This window comes from Bos indicus, chromosome 9, assembly GCF_029378745.1.
Source record: "Bos indicus isolate NIAB-ARS_2022 breed Sahiwal x Tharparkar chromosome 9, NIAB-ARS_B.indTharparkar_mat_pri_1.0, whole genome shotgun sequence".
NCBI classification, from domain to species: domain Eukaryota; kingdom Metazoa; phylum Chordata; class Mammalia; order Artiodactyla; family Bovidae; genus Bos; species Bos indicus.
This window is the reverse complement of record NC_091768.1, coordinates 44,822,538-44,839,110: the sequence shown is the minus strand read 5'-3', so window position 1 is coordinate 44,839,110 and position 16,573 is coordinate 44,822,538. Positions and strand designations below refer to the sequence as shown.

Sequence of the window (16,573 nt, the reverse complement as noted above, 5' to 3'; positions counted from 1 at the left end):
TAGGTATCTTTTTCTAAGACACTAAAATTCCAAAAGGAAAATGCTGCCTACTTTTGTAGATGAAAATAAAAAGACACAGATGTCTCTAATGTTCAACATTCTGAGTAAGCAAATAAGAAGACTGGAGTCTGAAGGTCTACATTTCAATACATTGAAGCAGCAGCACCTAAGCCGTACCACCTTTGTACAGAGCTCTGCTGAGCATGGAAAATGAACTGTTACATGCATTTTCTCAGCTGGGTGTTGCTAAAAGCTTGGACCTAGATGAACTGAGTGTGACTATATTCATTTTATAGATGAAGAAAAGAAATCCCAGGTAAGACACCTGGCTGTACTCACAGGTCAAAAAATGGAAGACTAAAGGCTATGACTTCCAGTCCCATCTGGCAAACACTCTGTTCCTCCGCCCAGTGTCCCAACAGAAGTGACACCAGCAATGTCTGGAAACTCACAGTACAAAAAGGATGTTCACAGTTTGTCCTAAAGCCTACAAAAGAACACTGCAAACCAAAAGAAGTCTTCTATGCTATGAATTATATCCAGTATTCCTCCGCTTGCAGTCAGCTTCATCTGCTGTCTGCTGGCTTAGAGACACTGAACTAGCCCTTCACGTGAGTGTACATCCTGGGAGCAAGCTTCTGCTATCTAGGCTCTGCTGCCTGACAGCCTGAGGGGGAGATGCAAGTGGACAATAGGATCTCAGCTCGCCCAGCCCCTCATCAGTTCTTGCCCATGCTGGCTACGTCCCACGCTAGGGAGACCACACCACACAGGGAAATCTAGGCCAGGCTGATATCAGTACAGAGCGGGCAGCTCTTCATGCTACATCCTTTTAGGGTCAATCTTAAAAAACAACAACAAAAGTGAGCAGAAAACCACGTATCAGAATAGTCAGAATAGTTAGGATTCCAGGGAAAGGAGCTGACTGCCCTAAATGTTGTTCTCCACTGAACCTCTGTGACATTAAAATACCTACAGAGAAATCCTAGGCTATTTAACACCCTAGACTGATCAGAAGTCTTTTGAGATTTAAATCTTTCCTGCAGAGGAAGGGAGGAGTATACACAGGGGAGGAGAAAGGGGATGTTTCCAGCTTCCTTACCTGTAAGAGTGAGGGACTGTTCTCACTACCTTCATAGCCGCTTCTCAAAAGATATAACGGGCAATACCTAACTATTCCTCCAAATAGGGAGTGGGGAGCAAATAATGTCTTAGAAAAGAAGATCTCTATTTCTTTGAACTTCTATGAAACAGATGATAATTTTTTAGAAGGAATATACATACATTTTTGGGGCGGGGAGCAGTTCCTATTAAGAGATCTTCTCTCACAATCCACAAGGCAAATAGAGCTATTGGTATGGTCATTTAGCCCAAAGCAGTTCTCAGGGAGGGGAAAAAACAAATTGGTCTTTTGATATCTGCAGCTGGTATTCTACATTTGCTTACCTCCTGGACCAAAGCCCCAGGACAGGGCTTCTGTGGAAGCTAGACTTGACAATTAGTTACAATAACAGATGTAAATTCTTCCTCTTTGTAAGTATCTCCCCTTCACTAAGTAACAAGTTCTGGAATTCAATCAAGAGGTCAAAGCTGCAACAAGATGGAGTGAAATGGGGAGACTCTTCAAAAGGTGAGAAGAATGCTGCCTCTATCTGGACTTCAGGGCTGCAAAACCAAGCCCAGAGATGCAGAGGATTTCTTACTATCAGAAAAGGGAGCAGATGGTGCCCTGTGGACTGACTGCACCATGATGGGCGGGGAAGCCAGGAGAAATACGTATTTGGTATCCTCCCAGGGACCCGCGAGCAGGATGGCTGCTGCAGTGACAAGAGCAGTGTAAGCAAACTTCAAGGGCTTGAGGGGCAGCGCAAGGCGGAGGGGGCAGAGCAGCCCCCCTGCCAGTGTACACCAAAGCTTCTACAATTCCCCAGGAAGAGTGGTCCATCTGCACAAAGAACACAGGATGACGGTGAAGTCACTGGGTTTGGCAACGGAGCCACTGCTGATCACAAAGATGGATGACAGATGGGACAAAGGAAGAAGGGGTGTGAGCCACCTGAAAGGGCGCACAGACTCGGACAGGAAGAGAGGAGATGGCCGTGATAAGAGCTGAAATGAGACGTGAATAGGGCTCACCCGAAGGGGCCGAGACACCAAGACGAAGAAACATGCTACAGAGAGCTAAGGCGGAGTGTGGGGTTTGGGGTTCACTTGTCTGTCTGTCCCGGGAAATTTAGGAAGTTAGATTAGGAAGTGAATCACATGCACGTTACAGTCAGTGGGTGGGGGGGGCGGGCGTCTTACTCTTAGTAGTCTGGAGGCTCAAGTCCCCTCAGAGTCAAAGCATCAGGCTGCACACACACATCAAGGCTGCCGCACACACTTCCTTCCATGACCTGCGGACGACAAGCTGGGAGAGCCTGCTGACTGGGAAGTATGGGCTCACCACTGCCGGGACCTGCCTCACTGTCTTCAAATCCTTTTCAATGAGTAAAACCTCTCCCTCTACGTCTCCCTTCCAAGGCTTCCCTGGTGTCCCACTTACTCCGGTGAGACTTCACTACGGTTTAGACGTCTACCTCCAGAGTACGCCGCAGTTAGCAGATGTCTAAAGAGCTTTTAACCCAGAGTCTTCCCTTTATCTTCTGTTAAGTTTGTATTTCCATACAGATTCTTCTGGAACAGAGAGCAAAGAGCAACAAAGCACTGTCTCTGAGACCTACAAAGGCACTTTATAAAGTTGTCACCCCCAAGAGCGCTGCACACGTGCACCCTTCTCCCACTTCCTGCTCTACCAGGAGCACTTTTCACTTAGCAAAGCAAACTCTACAGCCCAACACTGTAACAGATGCATGGACTACAGCGTCAAGCACATCTACCAAGTTCAGCTTAAATGCTAAACTATTGTCGGAAATGGAGATTTTCAATTTTCCACTATTAAAAATAACACTCGAAACTGGCCCTTTTCTATCTGAAGTGACACTATTACTCTCCCAGTAGGCCTGAAAACTCTTTTTCCTTAAGTATTTACTTTTTGTTGCTGCTATCGGGTGGGTTGATTTCTCGTTATTGATGTTACGTATGAGTGGTATTGATTTTATATTTATTCCATACGTACATGCTTTATTGAATTCATTCTGTTTTCAGTTGTTTCCCTTAGGTTTTTTAGATGCATAATCACTGAATCGATAATTAATGATAATTTTATTTTATCCTCTACAAATTTTAGTTCATGTTTTATTGCACTGGTCAAAGTTCTGCAAACATATGAAAACAGCAGTGACAGTTATTCCAGTCTAGTGTTCAGGATGCTTTGAATACTCATTATTAAAGTTATTGCTATGTTTAGTTTTGGATTTTTAAAAAATTCTTAAAACATTACCTAGATTAGATTAGTTATATAGGTTTACTTAATCTACGGATATAATAATATTAAACTAAATTTCTGTGACAAATTCTGCTTTTTTATTTTTAACCTGCTATCATTGTTTATAGTCTTCACATCGATGTTCACAAGAAAGGTTGGTCTGTATCTTCACTGTCCAATACTGGCAGCCATTAGCCACATGTGGTAACTGAGCACCCAATATGTGGCTGCTCTGAATTGATATGTGCTGTAAGTGTAAAATCGGAGAACACGATGGCACCCCACTCCAGTACTCTTGCCTGGAAATGCCCATGGATGGAGGAGCCTGGTAGGCTGCAGTCCATGGGGTCGCTAAGAGTCGGACACGACTGAGTGTCTTCACTTTGACTTTTCACTTTCATGCACTGGAGAAGGAAATGGCAACCCACCCCAGTGTTCTTGCCTGGAGAATCCCAGGGATGGGGAAACCTGGTGGGCTGCTTCCTATGGGGTCGCACAGAATTGGACACGACTGAAGCGACTTAGCAGCAGCAGCAATAAGTGTAAAATACACATTGGATTTTGAAAATTTAGTCTAAAAGAATGCAGATACCTTAATAATATTTTACATTGATTACATGTTGAGATGTTAGTACTTTGAATATAATAAAGTACATTAATTAATTTCCTGTTTCTTTTTACTTTTTTAATGTGGCTACTAGAAAAATTTGAATTATATATGTGGTTTACATTACATATCTACCAGGCAGTGCTGGTCTACTGTTTCCTCTTTGCAAAGTAGTTCTCCTGAGTTTTTAAATTAAGGCTGAACAGATCTCAAAGAAACAACTAAGCTGCACAGGATATTCTACAAACTGGTACATTTGCTATAAAATAGGGTTATGTGGGCTTTGACAGCTTGAAAGGATTCATCCAGATTCAAGTCCCCCCCACCACCATCTTTGAGAATTTTCAAGTTACAAGTCTGCTGATATTTCTTTAATAAAGGATAAAGCCTCAAATGCTAGGAACTGTCAGAATTGGATAAGCTCTATTAAACATGAGATTAAATCAAAAACTTACTGATAGCATTTCAGATCTTGAGCTATCAATGTTCCTCACTTCCGGGCTGGTTTTTATTGAAAATTTAACAAGTGGCTTTTCTTTGTTTTAAAGGCTACATGAAGATTTTCCTCTTTACACTGAGGTATGGCTAATACACCCACTTCTGTGTACATGTCTCTAACACTGAGTAGAAAATGTTCCTGCTGCTCTTCTGCTTATTAGAAAAACACACCCTATCTTTTCAGTCTGAGACAAAAATTTCACTTATCAGATCTCAGATGACAACCAGCTCCTGTCAATAACGAGGTTGCTTCGAGAGGAGGATGCAGGGGAGGCACTGGCTGCACAGGCCTGACACCTGAGGAGCACTGCCTGGACAGGTTAGCGTGAGAGCAGGCATGGAGGGGTCACCCAGCGTGCTTGTAGGAGGACCCATAAAGTCCCACAGCGAGCAAACACATGACTCTACTCCTACAGCGTGCATTCCCAAAGCTACTACACCCAGAGTCTTTGATTTTTTTTTATCATTTCTTTAATGTGAAGTTGATAACCACCTGGACCACCTGATACCACTAATAAGCTGAGTGACCTTGGACACGTTATTTAATCATTCAAACTCAATTTCTTCATCTGTGAAATGGGGAAAAGAAAAAGATCTATTTCAGGATTTACGAACTGAATGAGACAGGGTATGCAAAGCTACCACTGAAGTGCCCAGCACACAGTAAACATCTGTTATGAAATACATACCATGAAAATAACAGTGTATATACCAATGTCATTAGCACCTATCCAATGCTGACTAGATGATCACTAATTAGCAAAGTTTCACCTACTAGTTAAGTGGCTTGTCAACCACAGGGCCAGACATCATCAAATAAGGAAGGCATGGCAAAATGTGCACGCATTAACACATAAACAAAAACTGGGTCACTAACATAGCTGCATCACTCAATCCCCATCAAAGGCTGCAGAAGTCCAGGTTGTACCCAATTCCTTAGACAAAGGAATCAGCATAGGGACAGTCCTTGGGGGCAGTTTTCCAGAGACGCACAGGAAGTTCATCTCCTTCCCTCCTGCTCTCCATCCACTTCAGGCTATGTGGCTGCCTGTGACCCTCTGTTTCCAGGCTCAATCCGTCTCAGGCCAGTCCAAAGTTGGAGGACCAAGGCTGTCTGTGGCAGGGTTGAGGAGAGGTCGCAGCCCTGCCTCTGCTCCCTGCTCCTCCTAGCCTCACATGCAGAGCTGGAGCCTCTGCCCGCTTCTCCAGTTACCCATTTGTTTCTCATTTGCTACCCACCAACCTCTAAAACTCACTGCTTCACCAAGGAAAAATAAAAATCCAAACATCAGTCATTCTCACCCATGAGATCTCTGTCTTTCTTGAAGGGAATGGGGAAAGGGTGAGAATAAGAGAGTACAGATACAAGTAAAAACCACGAGAAAACCTCAAAATGCTGGTGTGCTTACTTCAAGGACAAAGGACAGGGAAGAAGTTTTAAGAGTTTCTGCAGTGGGCAGAGGAGAAGAGAAACGCTTGCCATGATGAACAGCAGAAAGAGAAGCAGGCAAGCTGGTGCCTTGGGAATGAAGGAAGAAAAACAAGTTGACATGGGATTTACTCCAGCAGGAGCAACCTCTTTCTGCTTCTGTTGTCTCCTCTTCCATGTAACATCGTGCCTGGCTAAGCCCTTCACTCCACTCCATCCCTGGTGAAGCTTTTCCCTAAGGACATGAAGGCAGTGGAGTCTGCAACCCACTGACCAGGGAGCATGAAAGAGCTGCAGGAGGAGTACGGGACCGGGAGTGGGGGGTGGGTGTGGGCAAGGAAAGCACCCCAATCCCACGAGCCAGGTCCACATCAGGAAGGAGTGCCTTCTTGGAAATCTGAATTGTCTTGGAAATCTGAGTTCAGTTCTCCAGAGAACACTGATATATACAGTGGCAAGGGACCACAAGATACAAGAACAGCTAAGACATAGGCTTTTAGAAGCTGGCCTAGAAAACCACTCAGCAGGCATTAACTTTTTTCTTTTTTTTTTTTTTTAATGGGAAATGTACTCTGGGATTCTAAAGAAGCTCAAATAAACTTCTGGAGTGCTGAGGATATTAGAAATTGTATAGATATTTTTATATACTAAGTTGATATGGCTATAAATAAAAAAGTCAAAGAACCTGGAGTGGATTGGAGAAACACTATTCCCTCATCCAAGCAAATTTAACCACATTCAGCATATGTAAATAATGAATCTCAAATGACAAGTCCTGGGCACTCCAAGAAGGAAAATAGTATCCATCGGACATCACACTTAGGGGTAAGCTTCATTAACAAAACGAGACTTCACCTCAAAATACTACACGTTTCTCCAAAAGAATAGGAAAATTTCATATTTTTAGACAGAGTAGAAAATTCTCCCCTTCATCCCCTTATAAAATATAAAAAGATACTGAAAATTCAGTTTACTTATAATTTAGTTGTTGTATGGTTGTTGCATTAAAAGTAATCTAAGACCAGCATTCAGTTTTCAAGACTTGGTACTACTTCTTCAATATCATTTTCTTTCCTTTTTGGAAAAAATGTATTAGGCAATTTTTTTCTTCACATAATTATTCTCTAGGTTTTTATTTTTCTTTGGTAGAAATTTGTTTTTCTTTTTTCAAATACTTCCATTTCAAATAGTTGGTTCATCAGTGACCCTACAGTCCATAAACACTATTCAAAACAGCTATGTGATCTTCTATGGGACTAGAAACACTTTCACCTTTTCTCATGAATCATTTCACAGAGAGTGGTAGTATAAAACGTCTATTCATCATCCCAGTGCAGACAACACAGGATAATACCAGGAGGGAAAAGCCATGGTTACTGATGTTTACGGTTTGGTCTGAGCTATGAAGACCACCTTCTCTTCCATCATAAGCCCTCATTTACCTTCGTCTGCTCGCTGTCTGGGTCTTCAAGCCAAGCATAAGGGTCACAGATTTTATGCCCATGATAATCCTGTACCTGCAAAAGACAAAGTGTGGTATTAGATAACTAGTGTCTAACCCCAACGACATCACTACTTTTTGAATGTGACGGAGCTAGGAAAGGGGCAGTCTGAAACAGCCCAGTTGGCTCACTGGCCACGTGTCTGCCCAAATTACCACATGAACCGAAGTTGGCAGGTTCTCAAAGGTGTCAAACCACCCTTAATGAAAAGAACATTTTAGCTGGAGCGGGAAGAGAGATGCAAGGTCAGAATAGGAACAGCTCTGTCTGTACAACACAAAACAAAGGCCTGCCACTGCGTTAAAGAAACTTGAAAACATGTTGTTGGTGGCCAAGCGCTGAATGACACAATGCAGTGGGGACACCGGAAGGGCCCGCTTGGGAGGGAGCCATCACACACGGGTGCACTGCCCTGTTCTTGCTAAGCTTACAGATGCTTAGGAGATCTCCCAACGGGGTACAATATGATCAGTTTTGCCTTTAAGTCTAAACTACCAAAAAGCAAGTTAACTAATGTGCAATGATGCTCACTGACGTCAGAGAAATCTGACTTTCATGCAATGAAAGAACATTTCTACAACTGAAGCTTCTATTCTGTTCAATGTATTGTTACGAAATGCTTTCTTTCACTGTGTAAGAAAGGAGGCACAAAGGTATCATGCATTCAGACTACCCTGATACTTGATGAGATAAAACTGCTGAGTGCCAGGAGAGCCTGGCTGAGGGGATGCCTTTGGAAGCCCCCTCGTGGGAACTTTTGGAAAACCAAATTTCTGGGTGGGCCTGGTCTCAGAGACTGACTGAGTTTGGAAGACCAACTGGAAGTCACCACTCCCCATGTGATTATGTCTAAAGAAACTACTGACAGATAAATACCCCAATAACACAGTACTGTGATTAATCTAATCAAATGAAACCACATGGACAACATCTTTCGAATCAAGTCTCTCTCAACAACTGAACAACATTCCATTTGAGGCTTCCTGTGTGCAGTTGTCTGGAAGACAACCAGTGTCTCAGATATTTCATACCTGTCTCCTTGGTTTTGTTCTGTAATACCAGAAGGTAAGGGCTATTCCCTAAGGAAGGCAAACACTCTCCTGGAAAAGGAAACCCTGCTGTTTCTACTGTTTATCAAAATTCTACTGTGGCTGTTGGTCAACTGAGACTCTCTCCCAAGCCTCAGACCCCTGGCTTTCTGCAAGGGGTCAGCATCTGTCCTCATCTGGTGCTGGGGAGAGAGTACCTGGAGACATGCACACCTAGAAGAATAGGCAACTGAGATGGAACATAAGAACTGCTCAGCATATAATGACCAACAAGTGCAAGGCACATAAAACCAGATGAAAGCCTTCCTGATGAGTCTTCCTAAAATTATCAATTTTCAATCCTTACCAAAAACCTCTCTAAATTTTAGCTGATTATCACCACTGAAGAAAAGGTTTTCTGCCCTATTTTCTCATCTGCAAGTCTCTTATATTTTACACACCTTGAAATGGTTGCAAAACATGCTTACAGTAACAACCACCTTTTCTCTGACAATAGGAATCCAAAAAATGTAAAGTTGTGCAAGATCTTCCAACCCAGTATTTTTAGGAGCAATGTCACGCACAAGATGGCAACATGCCCAGGGCCACACAGAGTTCAGAATCAGAGCTGAGACTCAAAACAATCTGCAAACAGCTTTCCCCCAAACACTCCTCGGAAGGGACAGACCAGACACTTTAAAAATGTTCCTCAATTCAGTTCAGTTCAGTCACTCAGTCACGTCAGACTCTTTGTGACCCTGTGGACTGCAGTATGCGAGGCTTCCGGAGTTTACTCAAACTCATGTCCATTGAGTTGCTGATGCCATCCAACCATCTCATCCTCTGTTGTCCCCTTCTCCTCCTGCCCTCAATCTTTCCCAGCAGCATCAGGGTCTTTTCAGATGAGCCAGTTCTTCCCATCAGGTGGCCAAACTATTGGAGTTTCAGCATCAGACCTTCCAATGAATATTCAGGACTGATTTCCTTCAGGTTGGAATGGCTGGATCTCTTTGCAGTCCAAGGGACTCTCAAGAAGACTCATCAATTCTTCGGCGCTCAGCTTTCTTTATAGTCCAACTCTCACATCCATACATGACTACTGGAAAAACCATAGCTTTGACTAGACGAACTGTTGTTGGCAGTGTAATATCTCTGCTTTTTAGTATGCTGTCTAGGTTGGTCATAACTTTCCTTCCAAGGAACAACGTCTTTTAATTTCATGGCTGCAGTCACCATCTGCAGTGATTTTGGAGCCCCCAAAAATAGTCTGTCACTGTCTTTACTGTTTTCCCAGCTATTTGCCATGAAGCGATGGAACCAGATGCCATGATCTTAGTTTTCTGAATGCTGAGTTTTAAGCCAACTTTTTCACTCTCCTCTTTCACTTTCATCAAGAGGCTCTTTAGTTCTTCTTCACGTTCTGCCATAAGGGTGGTGTTATCTACATATCTGAGGTTATTGATATTTCTCCTGGCAATCTTGATTCCAGCTTGTGCTTCATCCAGCCTAGCGTTTCTCACGATGTATTCTGCATCATGAAGGAAGGCAATGGCAACCCACTCCAGTGTTCTTGCCTGGAGAATCCCAGGGACGGCGGAGCCTGGTGGGCTGCCATCTATGGGGTCGCACAGAGTCGGACACAACTGAAGCGACTTAGCAGCAGCAACAGCAGCACCTTTCCTTTCCCTATTGGGAACCAGTCTGTTGTTCCATGTCCAGTTCTAACTGTTGCTTCCTGACCTGCATACAGGTTTCTCAAGAGGCAGGTCAGGTGGTCTGGTATTCCCATCTCTTGAAGAATTTTCCCGAGTTTGTTGTGGTCCACACAGTCAAAGGCTTTGGCATAGTCAATAAAGCAGAAGTAGATATTTTTCTGGAACTCTCTTGGTTTTTTGATGATCCAGTAGATGTTGGCAATTTGATCTCTGGTTTCTCTTCCTTTTCTAAATCCAGCTTGAACATCTGGAAGTTCATGGTTCATGTACTGTTGAAGCCTGGCTTGAAGAATTTTGAGCATTACTTTACTAGCATGTGAGATGAGTACAATTGTGCGGTAGTTTGAGCATTCTTTGGCATTGCCTTTCTTTGGGATTGGAATGAAAACTGACCTTTTCCAGTCCTGTGGCCACTGCTGAGTTTTCCAAATATGCTGATGCTACTAAAACTCAGACATATCCAGAAACTTAACTTTTCACAGAGGGGGAAAGATTAACATCAAATCTTAGTTTTATGGCTAAGTGAAAGTGCTGCCACATGCTAGACCCAAAGCAATGAACGTCTGCTGAATATCCATACTGTTGTGCCTGATGTTTTAAAGCACCTTTGTAAGAGAGCTGATTATATTCCCATTTTACAGCTGCAGAATGCAATTCACAGAGATTGGAAGGGTGAAGACTGTAGATCTGCTGTGAGCTAAACACTGTGCCATAGTCACATTTATCTGATCTGGTCCTCACTGTAAGGCTACTACCAACTCATTTTTCCAGATGAGGAAACTGAAGCTGGACATAGTTAAAGCAGCTGACAAGGGTCAGATGGTTAACAAGCAGGAGGTAGAATAGTGATCCCACCTTGAGCAGACTCCAAAGCCTGAGGACTTGACCTTTTGCTAATGAAGCAGACCAGTTGTGAATTGGCAGGTGCACAGATGGACCTTTACTCAGAACCCAGTGTACCCTACTGGACTGCCTACTGATGATGTTCACCTCTGAGCAAACAGCCTCAACTCCCCAGTACCTGCCTTATAATCTAAAGCAGACTGAAGTCAGTTACTGAGTAGACATTTCTAACCAGGACAAGAAACAGATTCTCTCCAGGACAATCCCAGGAGCCATGCGCCCTCCCCTCATCCACCTGGCCCCTACGTTTTTCTTTCATAAGACATTTTCCTACAAATAGGGTGATCTCATAGACCACATCCCCTGAACTCAAGCTATATAGTACCTGATTCTCCCATCTGATTTAAGTTCGTAAACCATTCCATATTTTCCAAAGAGGCTTTAAAAAGAGAGTTCTGATAAGACGCTATCACTATTAATATTTCACTTGTTTGGTCAATAGTTTGCCTGCTGCCTCTGGGACTAAGTGCATATTTGTACACACAGCAGGCAGAGCCCACCAAACCTGGCCCCATTTTATCTTCCCTTTCCAGCTGCCGTCCAAGCTTACACCCCAGATGTTCTGGTCACAATGGCCTTCCTGCCATCCAAAACAAACGCAATTCCATGACTGTCCAGCCCTACATAACTATGACTTTAAGTCACATGACTAGGAATGTCCTTTCAACCTTAACCAACTGACCAACTTCCAGCCTCAATTCTCATACTGTCTCCACCTCCTGAAGCAAATTAATGCCATTCTCCTCTGTGTTTTCTACTCACCCTGCACACCCTGCCGCTGCAGGCCTGAGTTCCCTGAGGGCAACACTCTTGGGGGATGGGCCACAGTATCACACTGGAACAGCATGGTTTCCAAAAATCTGATAGCTAATGCAGAAATCCATCCAATGGGATTGCAAGCTCCAACCCCACAGTTCAGCAGGAGACTGCTCAGTGCATGGCTGGAAGACGCTCAAGGGAGAGAGACAGAGAGATACAGCAATGGGTAGCACCTGCTGGAGAGAAATAAACCTATCCTAGATCAAGGCTACAATTTGAGTAAATGCATAAGTCAAGCCTGCGTTAGTAATCAGGACTCTGTCACAGGAAAAAGACACTGCCCACAGGCTGTCAGGGCTGGGATGAGTAACCTGTGTGATCTACAGAGCAGGGTCCAAGCTGGACCAAGCGCTACATTTCCTCGGCCTTGAAGCTGATCATGACTCCTCTGATGCAAAAGAACTGGAGATTATTAAAATCCATAGTATACTCTTTTAAGTTAATTGTTCATAATCTTTCTGACATCTTCATAAAATCCTCACTTAACCCTTTCAAGAACTGTTAAACACAGATTAGGTGAACTGCAGCGTTTTGGTAACCCCAAAAGTGAAAAGTTAAGGAAGAAACACCCCTCCCCCATTTAAATAAAACAAATCTAAAACAGTACTTATCAAATGCTATAATTTTATCTCTCCTGAAAACTCAAAGATCCTCAAAAATCAAACCAAGATATTTATGCCTTCCCATTGCTCATGTCTGGCACACTGCATGGCCAGGGCATCACCTGAATGAACAAACGATTGATACTCTTACTACAGAAGCAAGTAAGTGCTGTTGTTAGCCAAGCCAGCCCTAATAGTTCATTCAGGGAAGAGAAGGCCTGTAACAGGCAAGGGATCGGCCAAAGGGCATCCAGGGAGGGAGGGACAACGCCACAACTAGCGCTCAGGTCTTCTTACTTGGTCTGTCCCCTTTCCATTCCTGCTGGATCACGTTACTCCTGTTGCACAAAGGAAACAACTCTTGAACCAAGGGCTTCTTGGGTGAGTAAATTTAATAAGCAAGCAGCTGAACAGACGGAGAAAACATGGTTACCAGATGGCCACAGGTCAAAGAAACCATGAATGCCTTAGTACCACTTGGAAGTCTTAATTTAAAACAACCCTTACATCCTTTGCTCTAAAGCCCCAGAACCCTTTACCCCAAAAATGAGAAGTGCTCTAAAGTACAGACTTCAGGCACAAATCGAGTCAAAGCAAGCAGAAAAAAACTAGAAGTGTATTATACAAAAATCTTTTTATTCCAACTCTATTTTAAGTCATCCGAGGAATTTGGCTATTCCTACCAGAATTATGCCCACAACATTTGGATTTACTCCAGTTCTTAAGATGCCAAACTAATTTTTACACTCAAAAAAAAAAAAAAAAAAGGTGTCTGCCCAGAATTCCACCCACGGGATCTCCACAGTGACTCTGAGGTTATCTACAAACTGAGGGAAATGGTGGCTAAGCCCTGCACTAGGCAAAACACTAGTCAAAACTTGATTCTGCAAAAGGCCACCCTGTCCTCTTCTGAGGCCTCCTCTGGCCCCCGCCGACTCTGCTCTGGTTTGGGAACACGCGGATCAGCACTGTCACACCACGGGGCCCTGCCCCACCTTCCACGGACTCTATCTCCGCCCTGAATCCCCAGCGCCCGCCGCCAGCACCCGGCAGAGGGAAGCGCTCCACACACGTTTTAAAAATCGAATGAATGAACTTCAACTCTAAGTATTTTCAATTTGTGAGTTGAAAAAGTTTGCTTTTGTCTTATAATTGGACATCATCTACACACATCCACACTTTCTCCTACCACCATATTTAAGCAAGAGCCTCTTCCAAGCAAAAATGCAGTGACACGTTCTGTCTTCCCACTCTCTTAAGACGCCCATGCCCACCTGAGTGTTCGCCCTTGACCCCGATATCTTGGGAAGTGGTCTAGCGGCGGCTGACCACCGGCTCCGCCGCCAGCGGGCGGAGGGTGACGGCCACCAGGGCCCCCGCGCCTCGGGAGGGGCCGGGCGCCCCCAGCCGGGTCTCGCAAACAAAGGCCGTGGGGGAGGGGAGAGGAGGGGGTGAGGGACCGCAGGGGGTGAAGGGCCGCGGGCGGCGGGTCGTGGGCCAGGCGCAGCTGGGTACTCACAGCGGTTTCGTCGCGGTACACGTCGGGGTACTGGAAGGACAGCATGGCCGGGGACGCGCAGGGGCGGCGTGGGTTCTGGGGCGGGCGTGAGCGGGCCGCGGGGTGAGGCGGGTGCCGGGAAGGCGACGGCGGCGACGGGCTGCTCTCTACCGGGACTCTCGGCCGGGACTCAGGACCGGACCCGCTGCGCGGCGGCGAGGACGTGCGGGAAGCAGGAAGCAGCTGTCGGCGAGGCCCGGAGCCCCTCCCCGGCGGGCGGGCCCAGCGGCGGCGGCGGCAGCAAGAGGGAGCGGGCGGCGCCGTGCGTGCGCCAGGCCGGGCGCACAGCTCCCTCTGCAGGAGCACCGGCCGCGCCCGCGCCGCCGCCCGGGCCCACGCCTGGACCACCGAGCCGAGGGCCCCCGCCACGCCAGCTGGGCCAGGGCGCCCGGCACGCGCCGGAAAGGGGCCCGCGCGGGCCGGGGACACGCCCAACACGCGGGCCCTGGCCCGCGCGCCGGGGACACGTGCGATCACGCCTGCGGGGCCACCACGCCTCCTGGCCCCTCCCGCCCTCCCCGAAGGCCCCCTGCTGGCCGCTTCGCCATTGCAGCGCTCGCCGTACCTCCCTCAAGCCGAACGAATCGCGGGGTTTGCTTATTCGGTTCTCTCATCGAATTGAAAATTCCTGTTCTAGGACTGGGTAGGGGCGGCGAAGAGAGACCTGGCCTCCCCAGCCTTGAGAGCGGAGGTTCTTGAGGTGACCTAATTTCCACCGCCTGTGACCCTGGACTTGGAAGGGCAGTAATAATGGATCGTGAGGACTAAGAAGGAAACACTACCCGTATCCTCAACACCCCTGGTGGGCGCTGTGTGATTGAGCAGCTGGATTATTTAGGTGCTATGAGGTGTGAGTAGGACAACTGATGAGTCCTTGGGCTCCCCAGGTGTCTCAGTGGTAAAGAACCCGCCTATCAATGCAGAAGAGGCAGGTTCAATCCCTGGGTTGGAAAGATCCCTTGGGCAAGGAAATGGCAACCCACTCCAGTATTCTTGCCTGGAAAATCCCATGGACAGAGGAACCTGGCAGGCTACAGCCCATGGGGGTCGTAAAGAATCCAATGCGACTGAGCAGCACACGTCTCAAATTTACCAGTTGAGAAGGGACCAAGGTGGGAGGATTGAAAATCATCTAGGGTTTTTTTGTTCATCCTTCTGGTTCTTTTATCGGCATGTCTTTTCTGCCAATGTGTTTGTTTATTAAGCATCTTTTATTTTGGGGGTGGGGGCAGGGCAGGAGGTATTAGATGCTTGACCTCAAACCAATGATAGTTTAACAGTTATATTTATTCATCCTTAGGCTAGTGATATGTGTTCTGGCCTTGCTTTCTGAACTATCAGGAAGAAGCTTTACAGCTCTAGTTATCAGAGGCTGATGGCTTCACTGGAGGTCCCCATCCCTCAGAGGCCTTGTGCTGTGGGAATAAGTAGCCTGCCAGGCTCCTCTGTCCAGAATCTGTTAAGACTGATGCCTCTGGCGTTTGCCCAGATAACCCATCCTTTAATTTGACTCTGGTTTCCAGGTAACTAACTTACTGACTGATGGAAGTGCAGTCAGTGATTTCCAACTACTTTCCCCCAAAGATTTATGTTATGTTTTCCAGTGTGACTTTTAATGAAAGTCTTATATTCCTGTGTGTATCTAATCTCCACAAAGCTTCATAAAGTGTACAATATTAATAGCACCTAGAATAAGAGTGAGGTTCTCTTCTTGGCCCTGCCACTAACTGTTTCACTGGCTTTGAATGAGACCTTACATCACCACTATTTTTAAGTTACAACAGGAGAGAACTGGATCATGTGGTTTCAAAGAATTCTGAGATTCTTTAATTCTAATCAGGAACTCAAGTGAAGTTGTAGGAGCCTCAAAACTAACCCTAGAATTAAGAATGAAATTGCCATTCACTGGAGAGTGCTGTCCATACCTTGTGGACAGATGGAGGTGAGAGTAGGAGGCGAGACAGTAATTGTTGGTCTATTGAAAGGGCTTTCTCTGTAGCTTTCTTCTGTTTTCAAACCATCCGCCGGCACAGATTTGGCTGAGAGTCCATTGCTGGGCCTGAGGTTCTTACTACATTCATAGATCTGATCTTTTTTAGGAACTGTAGCTGTTCCCTCCCAATACCCTTCTCTCGATATAGCTGTGTGTTTAATAGGTTATGTGAGGTGTCTGGAATTACAGCTGTGAAGTCTGCTCCCTCCTCCCCTTCTCAGCCTAATGCCTAACCGAATTAAATACCAGAATGGGAGGACAGGGCTGAATTAAATCCAGATTAAAAATTGGGGCAGAGAGAGTGGATCAAGAATGAATTTTTGATTCATTTTTCCACTTCAGCTTATGGAACTTATTTATACCATTTCTAATGAGGTTCCCAAGTTAGGTGAGTTTCCAAGTCAGGAGAGAGAAATATTTTTTCCTCTTCTGTTATTAGGAGAAAAAACAGGTGTGGCCCCTACATGTAAAATGAACTTGTTTCATTTAAGTAAGAAAATATGAAATGATCTATTCATCTGTTTTAAATTTAGAACTTAATATCTTTTAGCA

The 16,573-nt window shown here is 45.4% G+C and overlaps 1 protein-coding gene across 1 annotated transcript in view; it reads right to left on the bottom strand.

Annotated features, from left to right (window-relative positions):
* Positions 1-14,246, bottom strand: part of PREP (prolyl endopeptidase) — a 132,571-nt gene extending 118,325 nt beyond the window's left edge. Inside the window, exons 1-2 of the mRNA XM_019967296.2 lie at positions 13,990-14,246; positions 7,344-7,418 (exon numbers count right to left, since the gene is read on the bottom strand). Of these exons, the coding sequence (XP_019822855.1) occupies positions 7,344-7,418; positions 13,990-14,034 (120 nt within the window). The 5' untranslated portion in view covers positions 14,035-14,246. The remainder of the gene's footprint in view (positions 1-7,343; positions 7,419-13,989) is intronic.
* Between the last annotated feature and the right edge of the window lie 2,327 nt (positions 14,247-16,573).